The 18,865-nt window shown below is 40.4% G+C and overlaps 2 protein-coding genes across 3 annotated transcripts in view; both read left to right on the top strand.

The window, feature by feature from the left end:
- bnc1 (basonuclin zinc finger protein 1) overlaps positions 1-4,206 on the top strand; it is an 18,817-nt gene extending 14,611 nt beyond the window's left edge. The window contains exons 5-6 of the mRNA XM_008310677.2: positions 1-1,587; positions 1,763-4,206. The exon at positions 1-1,587 is cut by the window's left edge and continues 8 nt beyond it. Of these exons, the coding sequence (XP_008308899.1) occupies positions 1-1,587; positions 1,763-2,567 (2,392 nt within the window). The 3' untranslated portion in view covers positions 2,568-4,206. The remainder of the gene's footprint in view (positions 1,588-1,762) is intronic.
- Positions 4,207-10,479: 6,273 nt separating this feature from the next.
- Positions 10,480-18,865, top strand: part of sh3gl3a (SH3-domain GRB2-like 3a) — a 14,802-nt gene continuing 6,416 nt past the window's right edge. The window contains exon 1 of one of the 2 annotated variants that reach the window (XM_017032394.2): positions 10,480-10,757. In XM_017032394.2, the coding sequence (XP_016887883.1) occupies positions 10,713-10,757 (45 nt within the window). In that variant the 5' untranslated portion in view covers positions 10,480-10,712. The remainder of the gene's footprint in view (positions 10,758-18,865) is intronic. The other variant, XM_008310679.3, reaches the window with a different exon arrangement.

Genomic DNA, 18,865 nt, shown 5'->3' with positions numbered 1-18,865 from the left:
ACTATGTCATGGCTCGGTATCCTTCAATGCTGATTTAGATCGAAATGGAGACAAGATGATGGACAGCCTTTGCACAACTCCAAAGATTGAGGCAGAGGACTTTTCAACAAGTGACAACTGCTCGGATGGGCCCTCAACACCGTGCACACCTTCAATAAGCTCTGATATAACACAGATGTCACCAGATAGCAAACTGCGCTCTTTGGACAGAAATGCAAACAATGGTGGCGGTATCACAGGTGGAGGAGGTGGTCCAGGGTCCCTGAAGAAAGGTCGTGTGTTTTGTAATGCCTGCGAGAAAACATTTTACGACAAAGGCACGCTGAAAATCCACTATAATGCAGTGCACCTGAAGATAAAGCACAAGTGTACAATCGAGGGCTGCAACATGGTGTTCAGCTCACTCCGGAGTCGCAATCGCCACAGTGCCAACCCAAACCCGCGGCTTCACATGCCCATGAACCGAAACAATCGGGACAAGGATTTGCGAGGCAGTCTATCTGCTGATGAAAACTCTCAAGGAGAAAAGAGGTCTGAGTACGGCAGTCCGATCCCTGTGTGCTCCCCAGAAAGTCATAAATCAGTGTCCAGCTACATGGTGAGTCATGTTGATACCAGCTCAAAGATCCACAGCAGCTCATTTTCCAGCATTGGCCAAAGTGGCATACTCTTTCCAAATTTAAAAACAGTCCAGCCGGTTCTACCTTTTTACCGCAGCTTGGTCACTCCTGCAGAGCTTGCCAACACCCCAGGAACTTTACCTTCTCTTCCTCTGCTCTCCTCTTCTGTACCAGTCAAACCGCTCACAGGCCCAGAACCTTGCATTACAGACCCAATACCAAAGAAAAAGTCACGAAAGTCAAGCATGCCAATTAAAATAGAAAAGGAAGCAGTGGAACGAATTGAGCAGATGGATAAGGGAAGCAGCTCTGAGGATGATGCTCCACTACACGGCATGGATCAAGATGATTGCGACAGCCCGCAAGCTGAGATACATATGTACAACAGAGTGAACGGGGAGGAGAACAACATACGGGAGTCTTACAGTGTTGAGAAGAAGGAGAAAGGCAGCCCAGAGCATCCGCTCGAGCAACCCTTTGAGTGTGAATTCACAGAGAAAAAGGACAAAGACAATGAACCGAGGCGGTCCGAAAATAACATAATCAGTCCTTCCTCCTCACCTTTCAAAGCCAGACTGGTAGAGAACCACTGTGACAACACCCTATCCTGTCAGGAACCTAACGGCGGTGAAGATAGGCCAGAGAGAGAGCATGCAAACTCACTACGTTCAGCAGACAAACTCAAGTGGGATGAGCACGGACAAGGGTTGACAAATGGAAGCTCCTTCCAGCTCTTCGACCAGGAAGAGGAAAGATCGAACGGGGGTGTCGAGGACCACAGTGACTCAGGGCTGTCTCACCTGGAAAATGATGCTGATCTGCCACACCACTGTGAAATCTGCAGTAAAACCTTTAAAGACCCCTACAGTGTGAAGATGCACTACCAAAATGTCCACCTTAAGGACATGCACTTGTGCACTGTGGATGGATGCAATGCGGCCTTCCCTTCCCGTAGGAGTCGAGACAGGTGAGACACGGATACTCTTTTGAATGTTTTTGCTAAAAACAAATAACGACTATTACGACTTCTCTTAGCGGTTACTCTGGTCATTGAATTAACTTTGCAAATGGTCTCTTAGCTGTTACTCTGGTCATTGAATTAACTTTGGCAAATTGTGTTTTTTTGTTTGTTTGTTTTTCAGACACAGTGCAAATCTGAACCTGCACAACAAGCTACTGACCAAAGAATCTTTCAGTCCTGCCGGCTCGTTCTATCTACCCTCAACCCATTATAGAGAGTCTGTTGGCCTGGATCTCAACCAGGACCACCGTGAAAGGGACCCAGCTCATCGAGACCCAACCAGCCACAACTCCGTCATCTTTCGCGGACACAACCGTATGGGTTTGGTCTTCCCCATGAGCAAGGTGTCCACTGCACTAGACGATGCTGAGTCACTGTCCATGGGAGAGAACGCAGGATCCAGAGAAGGTGTCGGAGGTGGTGAAGATGGAGCAGTCTTGGACCTCAGCACCTCCTCCTCTGCCCCGCCTCATTTCAGCAACAGTGTACGATCTTCCTGGGATTCAGACGGTGCGGGCAGTGAGGAAGGGGAAGGAGTTGAAGAGTGTGAAGAAATGATTTCCATGGAGGACAGTGAGGAAAGCTGTGATGGGATCAGTAGCATGCCAAGACTAGGGGGCGAGGAGTTGCCACACGGAGAGAGAGGAGAGAGGACTCTTAGTGTTGTTGGAGGAGGACAAGGTGGGTTTCATGGCGGTGGGGCCGGTTCTCCAATAACCTGCCATATCTGCCAAAAGGTCTACAGCAACAAAGGCACGTTCAGAGCCCATTACAAGACTGTGCATCTACGACTGCTTCACAAGTGTAAAGTCCCGGGCTGTGATACTTCCTTTTCCTCTGTGAGAAGCAGAAACAGGCACAGCCAGAACCCAAACCTCCACAGGAACCTGGCGGTCAGTTCAGGTGCCAACACGGACCAAGAGTAGTTGAGATAATGTCAATGTAGATTTTTTTTTTTTTTTTTTTGTCTGATTGTTGTCGATGTAATGTCTTTTGGGCATCTGAGAATGCTCATTTGTTAGCACTTTTTCATGCTGTAGTATAGTCCATTCTGTTTTCAAGTATTGTAAAACATTGACAAGAAAACAAAGAAAGTACAATCAAGGTAATAATTTCATTTAAAGGAAAGGCAATCACACTTCAGGCCTCCCTTTGGAACAATCAGCTCCTCATAGGGAACAAAAGACAATCAAAATACATGCATTTGTTGTTGTTCACGCGTTAGCTGCCGTATCATCCTGTGCAGAATGAGTATGGTTAGTCAAATAACTGATGGCTAACAAGAAAACCCAACTTTTCAGTTCACATTTTGAACCTGTCCAATGCAGTTCTACAGTATCCTGACATTTGCACCTGACATTCCATTAATTTAGTCTTAAAAATAAGCCCTGGTTAAAACAATCAATGTTGTGTTGTGATCTTGACCAATAAGTTATTGTATGTCGTTTACCTGAGCTGTGTTTCCTCCTCTGTTTGATGCAAACTGCTAATGTTTACAAAATACTTTCTCAGATTACAGGTGTGTAAAGAAACCTCTTCGAATTGTGTAAATGGGTTATGCAGTATTAATATGGGTCGCCTACTTTGTGATGTCATCAACAGCAGTATTCAGTCCGGGGACCTGTGAAAAAATAAAATACAAACCACTTACACAAGAAAGCTAAAAGAACAACTGACTGATCAGTGTGAAGGAAGTGACAGGGGTTTCAGATTTGGGGTTGAACATGTTCTAGTGGGACCAGTTCAGACAGTACCAGGGACTTTAAGAACAGGGGAATATACAGTAAGTGTGGAGTAGCTTCAAACAGCCAAAAAACCGATAACAAATAAGTCAATAATCTGCCTAACTGTTGATGGTCAAATGTTTCCTGATTCCATTCCTATCCTTGCAGTGAGTTTTGTGACCGATAAACACTGAGCCACTGAACCTTTTCAGTGATTTTGTAAACATTTTGGCTGAACTTTGTTTAGCATTTAGCATCCACCTAGCCCCAAACTATTTTTAGCAAATTAGGAAATGTAGATGTCACCAATTGGTCTTAGTATTTTCTGACTCTCCAAATGCAAACTGTTAGCTAAGCTAGGCTAACTAGTTCTGGTTTTCAACAAGCGTATTATTTACCTAAGAGGTTCTAGAGGAGCCCAGACATTTCTAGCCTAGCTTGATAAACTATTCTCTGTGGTCAGTAAATGTGTCTTTTATGAGAATTTATTTTACAAATTATAATGGCATATGAACATAATCTCCCAGAGATACCAAACCCTGGGACAAATTTTAAGAAGTAATTGAACTAAAAGTTCTCAGTCATCCAGGTTCTGTCTTCTTAGAACTTAAAGAGTTGATTTTGGTCCCTCTGTTGAAATCACACATGGTTTCTAGTACTTTTTGAATTTCCCAGACCACATAATACCAGGTTTATTTTTCGAATTCACAATCTGATGGTATTCCTTTGTTCTCCCCACTCTTATTGATGTACTGAAAGCAGCTGTGGTACTTTTACACAAGTATTACAATTTCTAGCAATGTTGTTCCTGTGCTAGAAAGAAAAACATGTTTTTTTGTACTGTTAAGAAAAACGTGTTTTTTTGTACTGTTAATGGTCCCAATAATGAATTGCTCACAAGATTCTCTTACTTTCATTACATGCTGGTACTAGTTAGAGTACACTCCCTAATTCCTGGTACTCGTTCTTGCATCAGGAACACAAATTATAATTTCCTATCGAGTTTCCTGACCGACTGGACAAAACAAGTCAGCAGAGTGCGCTGTGTAGAGACTGGAAGCATGTGAATAAGTCAGACACTGAGATTATAATAATAATGCTGATTATTGAAGCCATTTCAAACGATGGCGTCACATGTGATCACACCCTCGTATGAACAAAGTGTTTTATTGAACCGTTGTACATTCTGTGAATAGAGTAATTTGTTATTTTAAAGAAACCAAAATATACTGTATAAATAGATAGAATTCACCATTTCTAGTAAGACCAAAATGTCTTTTTTTAAAATCTCAAATGATTCAATACATTGTGTTGTACGTGTACGATGAGTTGGCCATTGTTTACCATTCTGTGTTCTGCATTTTTTTTTTACCTTTTCAGTTTGTGTTGAAATGCAGAATTTAGATCCTGTTCGTTGGTAATTTGGGTTTGTTAAAGAAATAGAAAGAAAGGCGTAAAAATTCAACTGACGCTGATAGATGTTTATGTTTCCTTTGATTCAATGTTACAGTAATCATTCCAGTTAAAATAAAGAGCCATATGTTTACCTGCGTCTTCCTGTCAAATCACCTGTCTGTTCAAAAACCTGATGAAGTTTTACGTTTATGATTGTGAACGGAGCAAATCACACAGAGCTTTCGGTTATGTTTTCAAATCGCATTAGCGTTCATATAATTCAGGTTCAGCTCCATTTACCATTAAAATATTTATTTAGTGCCTTTTACAGCCATTAAAAGATGTTTCGTTACCGAGCATTTTCTAGGTTGTTTCTTCAAAATTTTTAAAAATTAAAGCTCTGGAGCAAATGGAAAAAATATTTTGGTAACAAAACCTTATTTTTTTATTTTTTTTTTTTTCTAAAAAAACAAACTAATAGAAACTCAGATGCTGCTCCAAAGCCTTTGTGACCATGAAAGGCCCGGGGCCCTGGCGGCTCCAGTTTTCTACAGTCTGAATTTTTTATCTCAACATGTCACTAATTCTTACACGCTGGACCTTTAAGTGGCTGAAATGTGTTTTCCTCTTGTCCCTGCAGGCATTTTCTGGGGCAGGTGAGCATCGGTGTCTGAGGCTGAGTCCCCGAGGCTGCACACAGTCATGTCACTGTTGAATATTTATCTGTTCCTCGCAAATTCACACTTCAAAAAAAACTTGAACCATGCCCTCAAGAAACCAATATTTAGCGCACCTGCTCGAAAAGGAGCAAACATGAATCACAAATTCTAAAAGAAATTTTACTGTTTAAAAAAAAAAAAAAGTTAAAAAACTGAGGATGAAGCGACTTGTCCTGTCGCCGTCAGCCTGGTCCTCGATGTCACCTGACACAGAAACACTCAGGATAACAGCATAATAAGATCATATTAAAGTAATATTGCAGTTTTTATAACTGCAGGTCACAGAGATTCTTGTATTGTATTTAAAATATTTTTGTTTCTGCTGTTTTATTTTGCATAAAATCTCACACCAACAAGACCTGTGACCTAGCATCGTTATCATTAATTATATTAAATTTGGGGGAAAATATTCAATACTATTTGTAGAATTATTAACATCTATAGTCAATAGTCAATAGTAAAAAAAAAATCAATAGTAAAAATAGTCAATAGTCAATAGTCAAAATCAATAGTAAAAAAAAATTATCTTGAACTTTTTTTTCACCTTAAAATCAAATCACATGTAACAGCAAATGTGTGATTACTAAAAACTGACTTAATTAAACCAGTATTTGGGACTGAATTAATCACCTTAAAATCAAATCACATGTAACAGCGAATGTGTGATTACTAAAAACTGACTTAATTAAACCAGTATTTGGGACTGAATTAATAAAACGAGAACAGCAGTAGAAACATCAAAGACGTGAACAGCCGTTAACGTGGTATTACACACGATCAACAGTGTGAACATACAGTAGGTGTCAAGATTTTTTGGTCGTGAGACAGTTTTTTTGTTTTTAAAACTCATGTTAGATTACACTTGTTTTAACATTTTGAGCATATGCTTAGGGCCAAATGGACAGTTCAAGAATCTGTCAGTGGTGAACTTGTTTTTAACTGACGTCACTCCGCTCCTAAACAGGAATAACATGTGTGATAAAATAGAAGAAAGGAAGAATAGATGGATGGATGAAGGATGACTGTATATATCTGCAGCAGGCGGAAAACCTTTTTGTCACATCTAAATCATTAAGGATGACTGTATATATTTGCAGCAGGCAGAAAACCTTTTTGTCACATCTAAATCATTTAGATTTCTTTATCCAAACTAAATTTCTAGCTCACAGTCAGTGGTCCTCATTAAAATGACATATAAACCAGCTCACTTTCACCCGCTAACTGAAGAGCTGAATTAACCACCGCCATACTGCTGTGTTATGTCAAGGGTCACATGTGTAAATGGACCGGGGGACAGTGAAAGTACTGCAGGGCCCCGCACCGCAAAAAGAAGCGCTAAGGACAGGTGTGTTACACAACCAGCCCAAGTATCCCACCGTTGCAGAGGGCTAAAAGCCTTGCATAACTCACCAATTCAACCCACCCGTCACATTTAGTGTACATTAGCAATCCCGCAGAGCTGTTCCTCATCACTTAAGAGCTAAAAATTCCAGTTCTGACAAGTGGCCCCCGTCCTTTCTCTGGCTCAGTGTGGAAATCTAGTACCACTCACCGGGGGCACAATGGACTATTTCAGTCCCTTCTGTGTGTTGTACGTAGGCGACACGATTCGGCAGAGGAGCCGAATGAACCGTGGAGGTGATGCACTCGCTCAGCCTACTCCACCGAGCTGCATCTGCGGCTGGAGCTCAGGAGCGTACGTCTTTGGGACTATTTTTAAGAAGAGCAGATCGTTTGCAAAAAAAATAAATAAATAAACAAGCAGCGTTGAGGCCACAACACAAACGGCTGAATCTTTTCACCTAGACAAACCCGTTCTCTGATGGTTTTCTTTACCTACGAGGCGTTTGTTGAAGCCATGAATACATAGTATGAAAATGACATTTCAGAGGAAAAGAATCTCGTGCGAGCGTGCGAGGGATCTGTAGGTCTGAAGACTCAAGGACGAATTAGAAACATCTTCGTTTATTATAGTAACAAAATAATTGCTTGATTGAATTGAATGAATTTCCTCCATTTAATCCCAGGTCTTCTCTGCCTCGTCTAAGAGGAAAAAAACAAGATGGAGCTGAATAAAAACCTGTTGCAAAGTTTGGATATTTCGTTGGCCCTCAGGTTTGGTTAGAAGTGAGATTTTTGCTCGTATTTTTTTTCTCCTTGAGGCTTGAAAACCTCTGATGAAACAGCTCAACACCTGACAAAGATTTAACGATGAATCTTGTCAAAACTGTCGGACAGAAATGAAAGCCTGTGTCTATTGTTATTGAACGTAGACGTCCAATAATGTAAAACATCTGTTTTTTTACTTTGTGCAAATGGAACGTTTCCTGATTTGCCATTTTTGAGCTGAATTCACATTAAAACTATTTTTAAGCCGAGAAAAAGGTTGTGATTTTTTTTTTAATCTGTCATCTTTCAGAAGAGCCAACATGTGTTGGACTGTATGTGTCAGCCTCAACTGGACGTTTATACCAAACACAGATGATTTGATTGGACTGTAAAACAAACAACTCCACCCAATCAATGTGAACAAAACGTCCAGTTTCATTCATATCAAGTCAGAATAGAATTGAACGGAAAATCTCTAACGGAGACCTGATTCGTTTGTAGGGGGAGAGCGGTGGGGTGGGTTGTGAGGATCTGTGTGTGTTTTTACCAGCCAGTACCAGCCAGGCACCGGGCCAACTATTTCTGGGCAAAGGGCAAGTGTCATTTATGTGCCCTGCAGATTTGCCCCAGTTAAAACCTAATTTCCCACTTTGTAGTAATTAGTCCAGTTCAAGCCATGCACAGCCAGGCTTGTTGGCATCGGCCAGACAGGCAGTGGTTACCTAGAGCGCCACCTGCTGGAGAGAGTCCAATATTATTAATATTGTTTAAAATGTATTTTTAGCCCTAACTAATTATAAAGGTATTTAATATATATATAGATATACATATATATACATATATATAACTTTATGCTGTCACTGGGCCTAACTGTGTCAAAGCTGTACAGCAGCTTTTTTTTTATATAATGTTCTAACAAACAACGTTTTAGAATTCATGTTGAACTTTAATAGGAACTCTGGTTTTATTTTTCATATTACATAATATGTTGTCTTTGTATTTCTTAATATTTTGATTTTTCATGTCATTTCAGTCATTTATGTTATTCAGTTAAACTTTTTCCGTGTGTGTGTTTGGTGGTGTGGTTTATCAGAAATGAACCTTTCATGCGGCTGTTGTCCAGTTATGTTTTGGTTCCTATGGCACCAAAATGTCTGGAACCGTTTCTGGATGTGCTGCATGGACATGTTGGCCGAGGTGCCTTCGGTTCGCGGTGGTAATAGCTCTCAGTTATAAAGTATTGGATGATCTAAACTGAAGTCTGGAGCTGGGACACAGGCCTTTAAAGGAAATATTGGAAGCCAGTGTAAGGATTCTCAAACATCTGCAGGGAAAGTTATTTTTACACCGAGTTAATACCTGAAGAGCGACAGCTCCATGGACATTACTGTGAGAATCTCAGAACAGTGAAAGTGAGCTGTCTGAACAACAGTGAGGCTGAGCCTGCCACATGTTCCAGGGAGAGGGAGAGACACAGGGAGAGAGTGAGGGAGAGAGAGGTCTCTCTGGGGCACTGACACCGGATCCCAACTCCAAGTCCTGGGACAGGGATGAGAGCCAGCTTAAGGGGGGCGTTCAGGGGGTATGTGAGGGGTGGAGGTGCTGGGAACGAGGGAGGACAGAAAAGATTGTCCACGGGTGCTTGGGAAGCTGAATAATATGAAAAAGGAGGGGGGGTACCATCCTGCACAGCAGCCAGATGGAGAGCAGATGACTTTAGTTATTCCAAATACTCCAAGGAAAGGAAGAGGAGGTGGAGAGGAGGAGAAGTAGAGAGGAGGTGAAAAAGGAGGTAGAAAGGGGAAAGGAAAACAGACAGAAGTAAAAGTTTCCCTTGATCTAAGGTAGAATTGTCTGCTTCCATGAGAAAAAAAAATCATAGCCATTCATTATTTTTAATAGATATTAAAACCATAGAGAGACATCAGAAATACGACTGTAACAACTTAATTAAACGAAGTCTGGTGTCATCAAGCATTCGTGCTTTTTACCCAAAATTATATCTAATCATTCGCTCGCTTCACTATGTTGTAAGTCTGCCTCCTGCTGCAGAAAGTCGGATTTATACGGTGAAATTGCAACGTCACCATTGCAGGTCTCTGCTGCCATCTACTGGCTGAGACACATAATCGATATGGAAAACCTTTGTCAACCGAGTTAGATAATTCTGTTCATTCTTGCTGTTAATGTAATAAACCCCAATTAACACATTGTAAGAACAAGACAAAAAAAAGGCTGGAAAGAATTAAAAGAATACATTTTAAATAAAATACACACTGTGGAGAAAACTGGTGTTCTAAACTGATACTTTTATATAATATGTTATATCATATTATATAATAAATAATATATTATTTATATGATATGGTTTTGATGTATGCAAATTTTCGGGCCTATATGATCGATATTCGTTCATTCGTTTGTTCGTTTCAGCCACACATTTTCGGACCTACATGATCGATATTCGTTTCTTCGTTCATTCGTTTGTTCGTTTCAGCCTCAGCCAATCAGCATTGGGGAGAGGCGACATCTCTGAGATCCAGGAAACCTTTCTTCTCCGCCGCGGCCAGTACGTATGTAGGGTTCACTTCCGCTACACGTTTGTTTTTCAAAATAAATCTATATATCTTTTTTACTACATAAAGGCATATATTACACACGAAGGCACACATTTATACACTTTGAAATTGTTGTATTACTAAATCATATACATCATTTCATATTAGAAAACACATAATCAGCCACATAGAAATACAATTGTTGAAAAAGAATGATGTTGTACATTTAGACATGGTTGATTGACAAAGATAAAAGGACTGCGGCCAACTTAAGTTAAAAACCATTACTAGCCAAATCAGTCAACTTGGTCTAAGCCTATTTTTTTCCATTTCACTTGTGTCAGTTGTAAGCCTCTTGTTTTTAAGACAACAACACCTTTTCCGGTCTGGTTGTTTTTTGAGTCGTTAACTTGACTCAGCTCTGTTTCAGCTGCAATCTTGACTGATGAGTGCGGCGGTGTTGTGGACGCTGCCGCCTCCTTCGTTAAAACACATTTTTCCTGGTTTACACCGAGTTTTCTGGAAGGACTCTCTTCGGCGGTGAAGCATCTTCCGCGCTTTTCACGATGTCGGTGGCCGGGCTGAAGAAACAGTTCCACAAAGCCAGTCAGGTAGGGACTCCATTACTGCTTCACAACAACAATTGATTGGATGTTTACCGTGTTGCTGCAGCTAAACGGTTAACGGCACCAGGTTTCGTGTGGAATAGCATGTTATATAGATATTATTTGAACAGAATGTGATGTTTTTATTCGTATTTTCGTTGCTAAGTTCCTGTCCTGAGGTATTTTCACGCCCTGGTTGGTACCGTTACTTTTCCATCATGACAAGTTCCCGACGCGACGCGTAGACATCACCACCAAAGTCAATTGAAACAACGATAAATTCAAATAATAACCGAACCAGTGCAACTGCCTCTTGGCCGATAGGTAAAACTATAGAGACAGCAAATATTAATGAACAACCGCCGATGTTTCGGCTGCATTTCTTTCTCCGATGTTAGTCGTTTTGTTGACAATATCTTTGGTGGATATGAAATGTATGATAACGGTCCTGCCACACGTTAAACTGATAAAATAAGAATTCAAGGCCAAGTAAGACTGGTCATAAAGTTTGACTTATTCTTCCAGCATATAAATCTGATTTTTTTTTTCCCTGCTGGTCAGGTGTCTGCTCAATTATAGCCGACCAAAAACACAAAATAACAGAGGTGTCTGCTCAATAATAGCCGACCAAAAACACAAAATAACAGCCTTTTCGCAGTTCTGTAAGTGAAAAGAAAACAAAAACGCATTATTAAAGCCGTTATTGTACTTTGTCCACTCTGGTTATATCTTTTTAATCAATATATTGGCATTTTCATGTTTAACCTATTGCCCTGGAGAAGATGAAAAGTCAAACTGTGCTTAAAGGATTCTGTACTGGTGCAGACTCAAACAGGTTTTACCTGGACATTCTAATTTTGGATGAGATCTGGCAACCCTAAATGGACCATAAATGACAGGAATTGTCTAGAAGCTTCTTAAAATACACTCTCAATGATTCTAAGTAAATTATGTAGTCTGTGTTAAAGCTTGGATGAAGAGCATTTTCACTTTATTAAGTACATTTATGCATTTTAACGTTCTACCTTTGCTGTAGTTTGTTGTTAATTTTTGTTCTCATTAGTCTTTTATAATATTTTTCAGTGCTAGTCCTTAAATAGCTCTCTATGTTTTTTGCTCCCACTGCCAGATTACACTGTGGTGGGTGTCAGTGACGCACTCCAAACCATTACCAACATTTAGAATATATAACTGAAAACAAATTACTGGATCCTCTGATTGTCCGAATGAGCAGTGGCTGCTTTAATCAGTAAATAATAATAATAAATGCTTTAATCAGTCAGACATTTCTTGAGCTTTTCTTTGGACCCGAAAAGCAAATTTCGGAATGATCTGGCAGCAGGTTCTCAGGTGGAAGTGAAGTGGGTTGGATCGCACTTTGGCAGGAGGTTTTCTTCTTCCTGTCTCGTTGTCCATCTGTTCACTGCTCCCTCATCACACATGTCGTCTCCTGATGGTTGCTACTGCGATGGTACATACAATACAGTATACATGTTTCAGGCTGTGTTGAGTTACAGACTCAAATACCAGTGAATTTTCGGTTGTCCTTTGAGAACTAGTTGTCTTAGCTTAGTCGACTTTTGACTGGTTGTTCTTTTTTTTTTAAGGTTCTGTGAAACACTGACTGATTTTGTACTGTACTCACTTCCGGCTCTCTCCTAAAGAAAACACTGAATTATCCAGAGGCTCAGAGGCTTAGTTTGACTGTTTAACTGTCAGACATTTCATTTATATATTTTTGCCATTTGAAACAACATTGATATAAAACGCATTTCATGAACGATGCTACGAACGGGACAGACTGGAGTATATAGTAATTAAGGGGTTGATATTAATGTTGGTTATTGGAAATCAATAAAATGACCTCAGAAATGTTTATTGTCTCTAGTGCGCCGTCTAGTGGTTAAGGTAAAAAGCCAGGTAGTGCAGGATAAAGGCAAAGAATCTGCATTCAAAATATGTTCTTTACTTTCATTTGAAAAAAAATGGACTAATGTTTCAAAGGTTGGATTTAAAACCTCAACGGACATTATCAAGGCCACAAACCATAGTTTGTCTGTTCTGGCAGTGTGCTGTAAAACTGACTAATGAATAGTTCACGATATTTTGACAAACTGAATTCTCAGACTGATGTTTTTCCTCTGTGCTGATCCTTTTTTAAATCTTCTTGTAGCACGTAAAAATCTAGACCTTATCCTTTGTATTTAGATTGCAGCTTGGTGTTCTGTCGTATGATAACTTCATAACAAACAACGTCTCTTGTCTCAACCACATGTCTCGCGTGTCCTCAATGTCCCTAGAGTACGCCCTGCCACCAACACTCTTCTCCAGCTCAGCGGTTCATTTTTAAAAACCCGCAGAACTGGAAGTGTTTCACACGTGTTACACTTGAAGTGTCGCCTGACGCACCGAGACACGTCCACCTGTCTGGACGTGTCTCGATGTGTCAGTGACAGGAAAATCCTTTATCCCTTAAAGGTGATGAAAGTACACGAAGTACATGGCAAAACTTCAGACTGCCAGCTCGCTGCAGGCACAGACATGTTTCATGTTTCATTTTTTTTTTGTATTTGTGAATCCTGCAGGATCGTATTGGACTAAAATGGAGGCCATCATTCAAAATAGTTGACTTTGTAAAAAGTCATAGAGGGGCATTTTTGTTGTAGTGCCCCAGCTCAAACTGCCCAAACTACTAACGTCTGATAATGGTACTGAGCCACAAAATTCAAAAATAAACATCAAATAATAAAGTTTGACAGAAATGTATTTCATTTTATTTGAGGGTCCGGCCCCATTTAGATCTTTGTCTTTGCTCTTTGTCGTTGTTGTTGTTTTTGAAACTTGACTGTTAGGCCAGGTTTAATAATATTTTAGTATTTTAGGCTCCCAAGTTTAATACAGGGGCTACAGGGTTTAGATGAGCTTTAATAATATATTTGTGGGCTCCCAAGTTTAATACAGGGGCTACAGTACTGGTATAAAAATATTACTGCAGCGTCCGGACAGAGCAAACCTTTGATCAGTCCATGACATATTTACAGCAGAGCTTTAGCAGAGCACACTGCACACACACAGAGCCTCCCCTCCCCCCTGAGATACACTAAGTGGCAAAGTCTAACTTGTGATTGGTTCTTGAAAACAATGAAAGTCGTACAGAAATATGAAGACTTAGGAGGACTTGTCCTAGGAGCAGTGGAGGTCGTGGCGACTACTGACACATTTCTGACCTTATCCTAGATTAAATGTCACATTAAAAATGTACCATGGAAGTCAGAGTACAACTGTGCATCCGTTCCCTCCTCACACACACACACACACACACACACAGAGCCGAGAAACTGGGGGTCATGATGTGGGACGGTGTTTATTCTGGGAAAATACGAAGGTCGTCATTTATCCGATTACTTTAAGATGATTTCCATGTGCGGTCGCCAAATGTCAACCTGCCACTTCCTGTTTGTGTGTCTGCTGTGTACTGTGGTGTGTGTGTGTGTGATACAGTTTTCATCACTGACAGACATACAGTAAATCATCAGGAAAAAAACACATCTTATGGTTAACTGTTGAAAGGTCATAAAAAGTATTTTAATTTAATTTACTTTAAAAAAGTAAAATTTTTTTGTATATTATTTTTTTTAATTTTATATGTTCCTCACGTTGAGACTATATGTCTAAGACTCAAGAAGTGCAGTACCTACAGTAAGCCCGTGGCTCATCATGTTCTACAGATAATTATTATTTTAGTGCAGAGGTTTATTTTATTTAGAAAGCGTTTACAGCACCACCATTCAACATTTTAATTGTAACTTCAGAAAATAAGAGTAAAGTAATAGTTGCTAATTTCCACCCATTAACCATCCAATCAGAGTCAACGTCACCTGGTGATGTCAGCAGCAGTAGCTCATGTTGGATAGTTGAGTCCATTTAATCATTTATACAGTAGATAAGTAAAGAAAGATCATCCAATTCTTGTCCAATTTTTATCATATCAAAAAAAAAACAATAAGAAACTATTGGAATTTGTTGTAAAACAGTGTCCTGGTCCCTAATAACGTAATCATAATAAATCAATCCATTTCTAGCCTCAGCCTTTACCTTTGGTGTTTCCCTAAGCATGTAATTATACCTGCTTCTTATTGCTAGGTCCTTGATCTGTAACGCCACTCCAGGCGAGAGCTGTAAAACACATTGACTGGAACCATTTGATGAATTCTATCAGGCAGTGAGGAGTGACTCCCGCAGGCAAAGCAAATAATAGATCACTGTGTCGATACACAGGTGTGTCATGAGCTGAGCTGTGCTGCATGGGCTCACGTTGTTTGGTTTTTCACCTGTTTCCTGAGATGGAAGTGGGATCGTGACCTCCACAGAGAGCAGATAAATCAAAGCCCCCGCCCAGCACCACCATCACCACCGCCAGCTGCAGATAAGGGTCAAGGAAAACATTTAACTTCCTGTTCATTTCAAAATTACATCTGAACCATTTTCCATTGTTGTTGTAAAAACATAAGGATGTGGCGAAGCAGCGTGTTTTGTCTGATTAGATACATTTCATTATTATGATGTTATTCTCCCAGGAGTAGGCCCAACCTGGGGGTCGCAAGTTTTTAAGGTACATTTGTGTTATTGTCAGGTCAGGTGCTGGTTGTTGTGTTATGCTGAGTTTCCTTGACCATAGAGCGTTGTAGCTGTTGTGTTGTTGTTAAGATCAACTAGTTTCTTATGATTGGTTAATTAAGCAAACCTTTCTTTTGACAGTCCAGACCACTTCCTGCGTGACTTACGCTTCTCTCGATCACTTCTGAAAACGTAACAACCCTTAGGTTTTGCCTCTGAACACATCACCATGTAGACGTCTTGTTCTTAGCAGTTGAAATATAAACCCTGTCTGACCAAAGCTGCTCACAGGACTGTAGATCTTATTAACCATCCACTCATACTGCAGATACTGACCTCCAATGTGGGATCAAAAGTTCATACAGTCGCGCTCAGCTGTTTTGTCTTTGCTCCTGGAAAAATCCTAGACTATAAATATGTGTTAATATCTTACCTATCTTTAAAAGAACATTGAACAAGCGAAGCAGTAAATGTTCGAGTCGCAAATGAAATGTAGGTCTGAAGAAGTCAGGAGGGAAAAAACTGATGCCTGCAGCACAATCCTCACTCTCCCAGCTTTGTTTCAGTGGGACAGTGTGTTTCAGTCATGGCAGTTAGGCCTGTCTCAGCCAAAAAATGCCGGCGCTTTCAATTCCTCCTCCTATAAATGTATAAGGTAGAGCCGTATACAGTACAGTAAAATGAAGAAGCCAGTGAAACAGCGAAGCCCTGCAGGTTTCTGTGTTTTAGCAGAACATTTTGGCTCCAAAGTCATGTGATTGTCAACCGAAAAACAAGTAATGCAAACATTACATACATATTTATTTGGGCTCCATCAGAAGAACCTTTAATAAGACTTACAAAGGAAACTTTACATACGTTCGTGCTAACCTTTGACCCTGGCCTCAGTTAAATCTTACTTTTGGACTTTTGGTCCATTTCTCATTATCTTTTTTATTAATTTTCCGGTTGTAATTTTGTCTCATAAATACACTTATCAATGTATTGCCTTGGACGAGGTTTACTCTAACGTATGCATTTGATTTAGTCCACGATTTAGTCCACGCCCCAAACTGTCCAGTCCAGCCTCTGACTGGATTCCAAAAAAAACAAAAAAAACATCAAATAATAACATGTGTCAAAAACATCAAATAATAACTTTTGTGTTTTTTATGATTTTTATTTGAGTGTCCAGCTGCCAAATTGTCTGTCCCGAAAAAATCTGGCCCTTGGTTGGTGACCCCTGCTCTAAAAGTTAAATCAATTCCAGTTACAAAGGTTACAGTGTTTGAAAACTGTATTTTCCAGTTCCACCCCCACCCACCCAACAGTAGGACTGCAGTACTATCTTCTTGTTCACATGATAACGCCATGCTGTTGTTTTCCTTCTTCACGGTTTTGTGCAAAGTCCAGTCCTTCATACAGACGGACCTGATGTTCATAGGTGATACTCTCAGTCTGTGGGAAACATCATAAAACCAATGTGTTTCCCATCTGTAAGTCACGTGATCGCCACTGAGTATTTACATACTGTTAATCAGTTAATCAGTTTGAGATTCCTTAGTTCACTGTGATGACATCATCAGAGTTGATGATATTGTTAATGTGTCAGACGTGAGTTTCGGTTTCAGTGTGTGTGTATATGTTATTAAAGACATTCTCTATATACATATATATCTATATGTACAGTACATGTATGTATATATGTACTGTATGTATATTGAGAGAGAGAGAGAGAGACAGAGAGAGCTCAAACCAGAATGATATCCACTAAGGACGTCACTGCTTCAACCAGAATCATATCCACTAAGGACGTCACTGCTTCAAATCAAATCCCATCCCAGAGTTCCGATCATTTCCTCACGTCATCGCTGAAGGTCGTGCTGTGTGTGATCACATGTTGAGCACCTGTCAGATGTCTTGGCTCTGCGCTAACCGCTCATCAGCACCATCACCGTTACGTCTTCGCAGCCTGTAATAGAAACAGAACGTCACAGATGGGAGATAGAGCCGACACCTCAGTGAAAAGACGCCATCCATCTTTAATGGCAGGGCGGCGGTGGAGGAGGAAGAGGAGGAGGAGGAGGAACTGAGCCACAGTCGCCTGGTGGTCTGGCAGATTTTTAGTTCATTAACATTTCAGTGGCTCATCATCATTACGAGCTGCTTCACGGTGACGTGGTTTAGGCCATGTTGGTGTTTTACAATTGGAGCCTGACACACCGGTGTCAGAGAGAAGTGAAATTTGATACAAGAATAGAACAGTTCTTGGTTCTGGAGAAACGTTGTCCTTTGTGTGTTTAGGAATGTATATTTAGCATTTTTATCATCGTGTCTGTCACAGTGACTTGGTCTGGTGTTTTTGTCTTTTGTAATGCCACACACATTTGAATATTTCAAATGTTTGCCTGTTCTCCAACTGTCATCCTAATTGGGTTTTTCCACTGATGGTAATGACATTCGTTTCGACCAGGACCCGTTAACTAAACTGATAATGGACAAGTCACTCTCTGTTCTGAACAGGCCGCTAATGAGGTAATTACTTCCAGTGACGGCTACAAATCAGGGATGGTGACGGAGTTCAATCCAATCACGGCCTCGACTCTCAGGGTCCCTTTTTTAGAAGAAAATGGTCTTTAACTCACAGTCATTTCTGCCGCAGCCTGGTGTTGTTTACAGTTCTTCAGTCGAGCTCTGAAGGGAAACAAGAATAAAACTCGGTCATTCAGAGGTTTCCTGCCTCCACCTTACTGCTCAAAATGAAACCTGAACCGATGACGCTGAACTGAAGACTAAAAAAAAAAGTTCTAACCACAAGCTGGTGCAGCCTCCTGCACGTCCTGGTGCACACAGCTTTGCATATCATACGTTTCTTAGTCCAATTGCAAGATTTTTTACATTTTCTCGTTGTGCTGGAGTTGGTGTGATTTGTCTGGAGCTCGTCTGTTAAGTTCATTCATATTTACCCCACAGGTGGAACTTGACAGTAACATGAAAATGTGCTTTTGTTAGAGTTCTGCCATCGTTGTTTTTAACTGCAGTCAGAACAACATCGTACCAGTTCAGTTAAAATACCAGAAAAAAACCCTCCACAACGACAGCGTCCGTGTGCCCAGTGATTCACCTCCACCAGAAGCTGCTCATTGTTAGGAGAGGAAACAGCTGTTTACTCCACGGTGCTTGGGTTTTGCGTCACTTGGCCTTCTGTGTGTAACGAATCTGAGAGGAAGAGAGGATTAGACAAAGGAGTTAATAGTTGTTTATCTTTCTGTGTGTTCTTTATTATTTACATCTTTGGTTGAACGTTGAGAAAATGATCTGTATAATTTCTTCACAAATTAACTCTCTGTCAAATTGTGTTCTTGCACAATCTTGAGATTTATTATTCCGAGTTTGGTCTTCTCAAAATGATTAATATCCAGTAGGGATTTAGAGGCTTTTTCTTTGCGTTGTTGAGTTTTGAGAAATGAGGAAAGTACCGTGCTGCCTTTGCTTCTCATCAGGAACCAGCAGTTCTG

Source organism: Cynoglossus semilaevis, chromosome 5 (assembly GCF_000523025.1).
Source record: "Cynoglossus semilaevis isolate Cse_v1.0 chromosome 5, Cse_v1.0, whole genome shotgun sequence".
Classification (NCBI taxonomy): domain Eukaryota; kingdom Metazoa; phylum Chordata; class Actinopteri; order Pleuronectiformes; family Cynoglossidae; genus Cynoglossus; species Cynoglossus semilaevis.
This window is presented reverse-complemented; position numbering and strand designations above follow the sequence as displayed.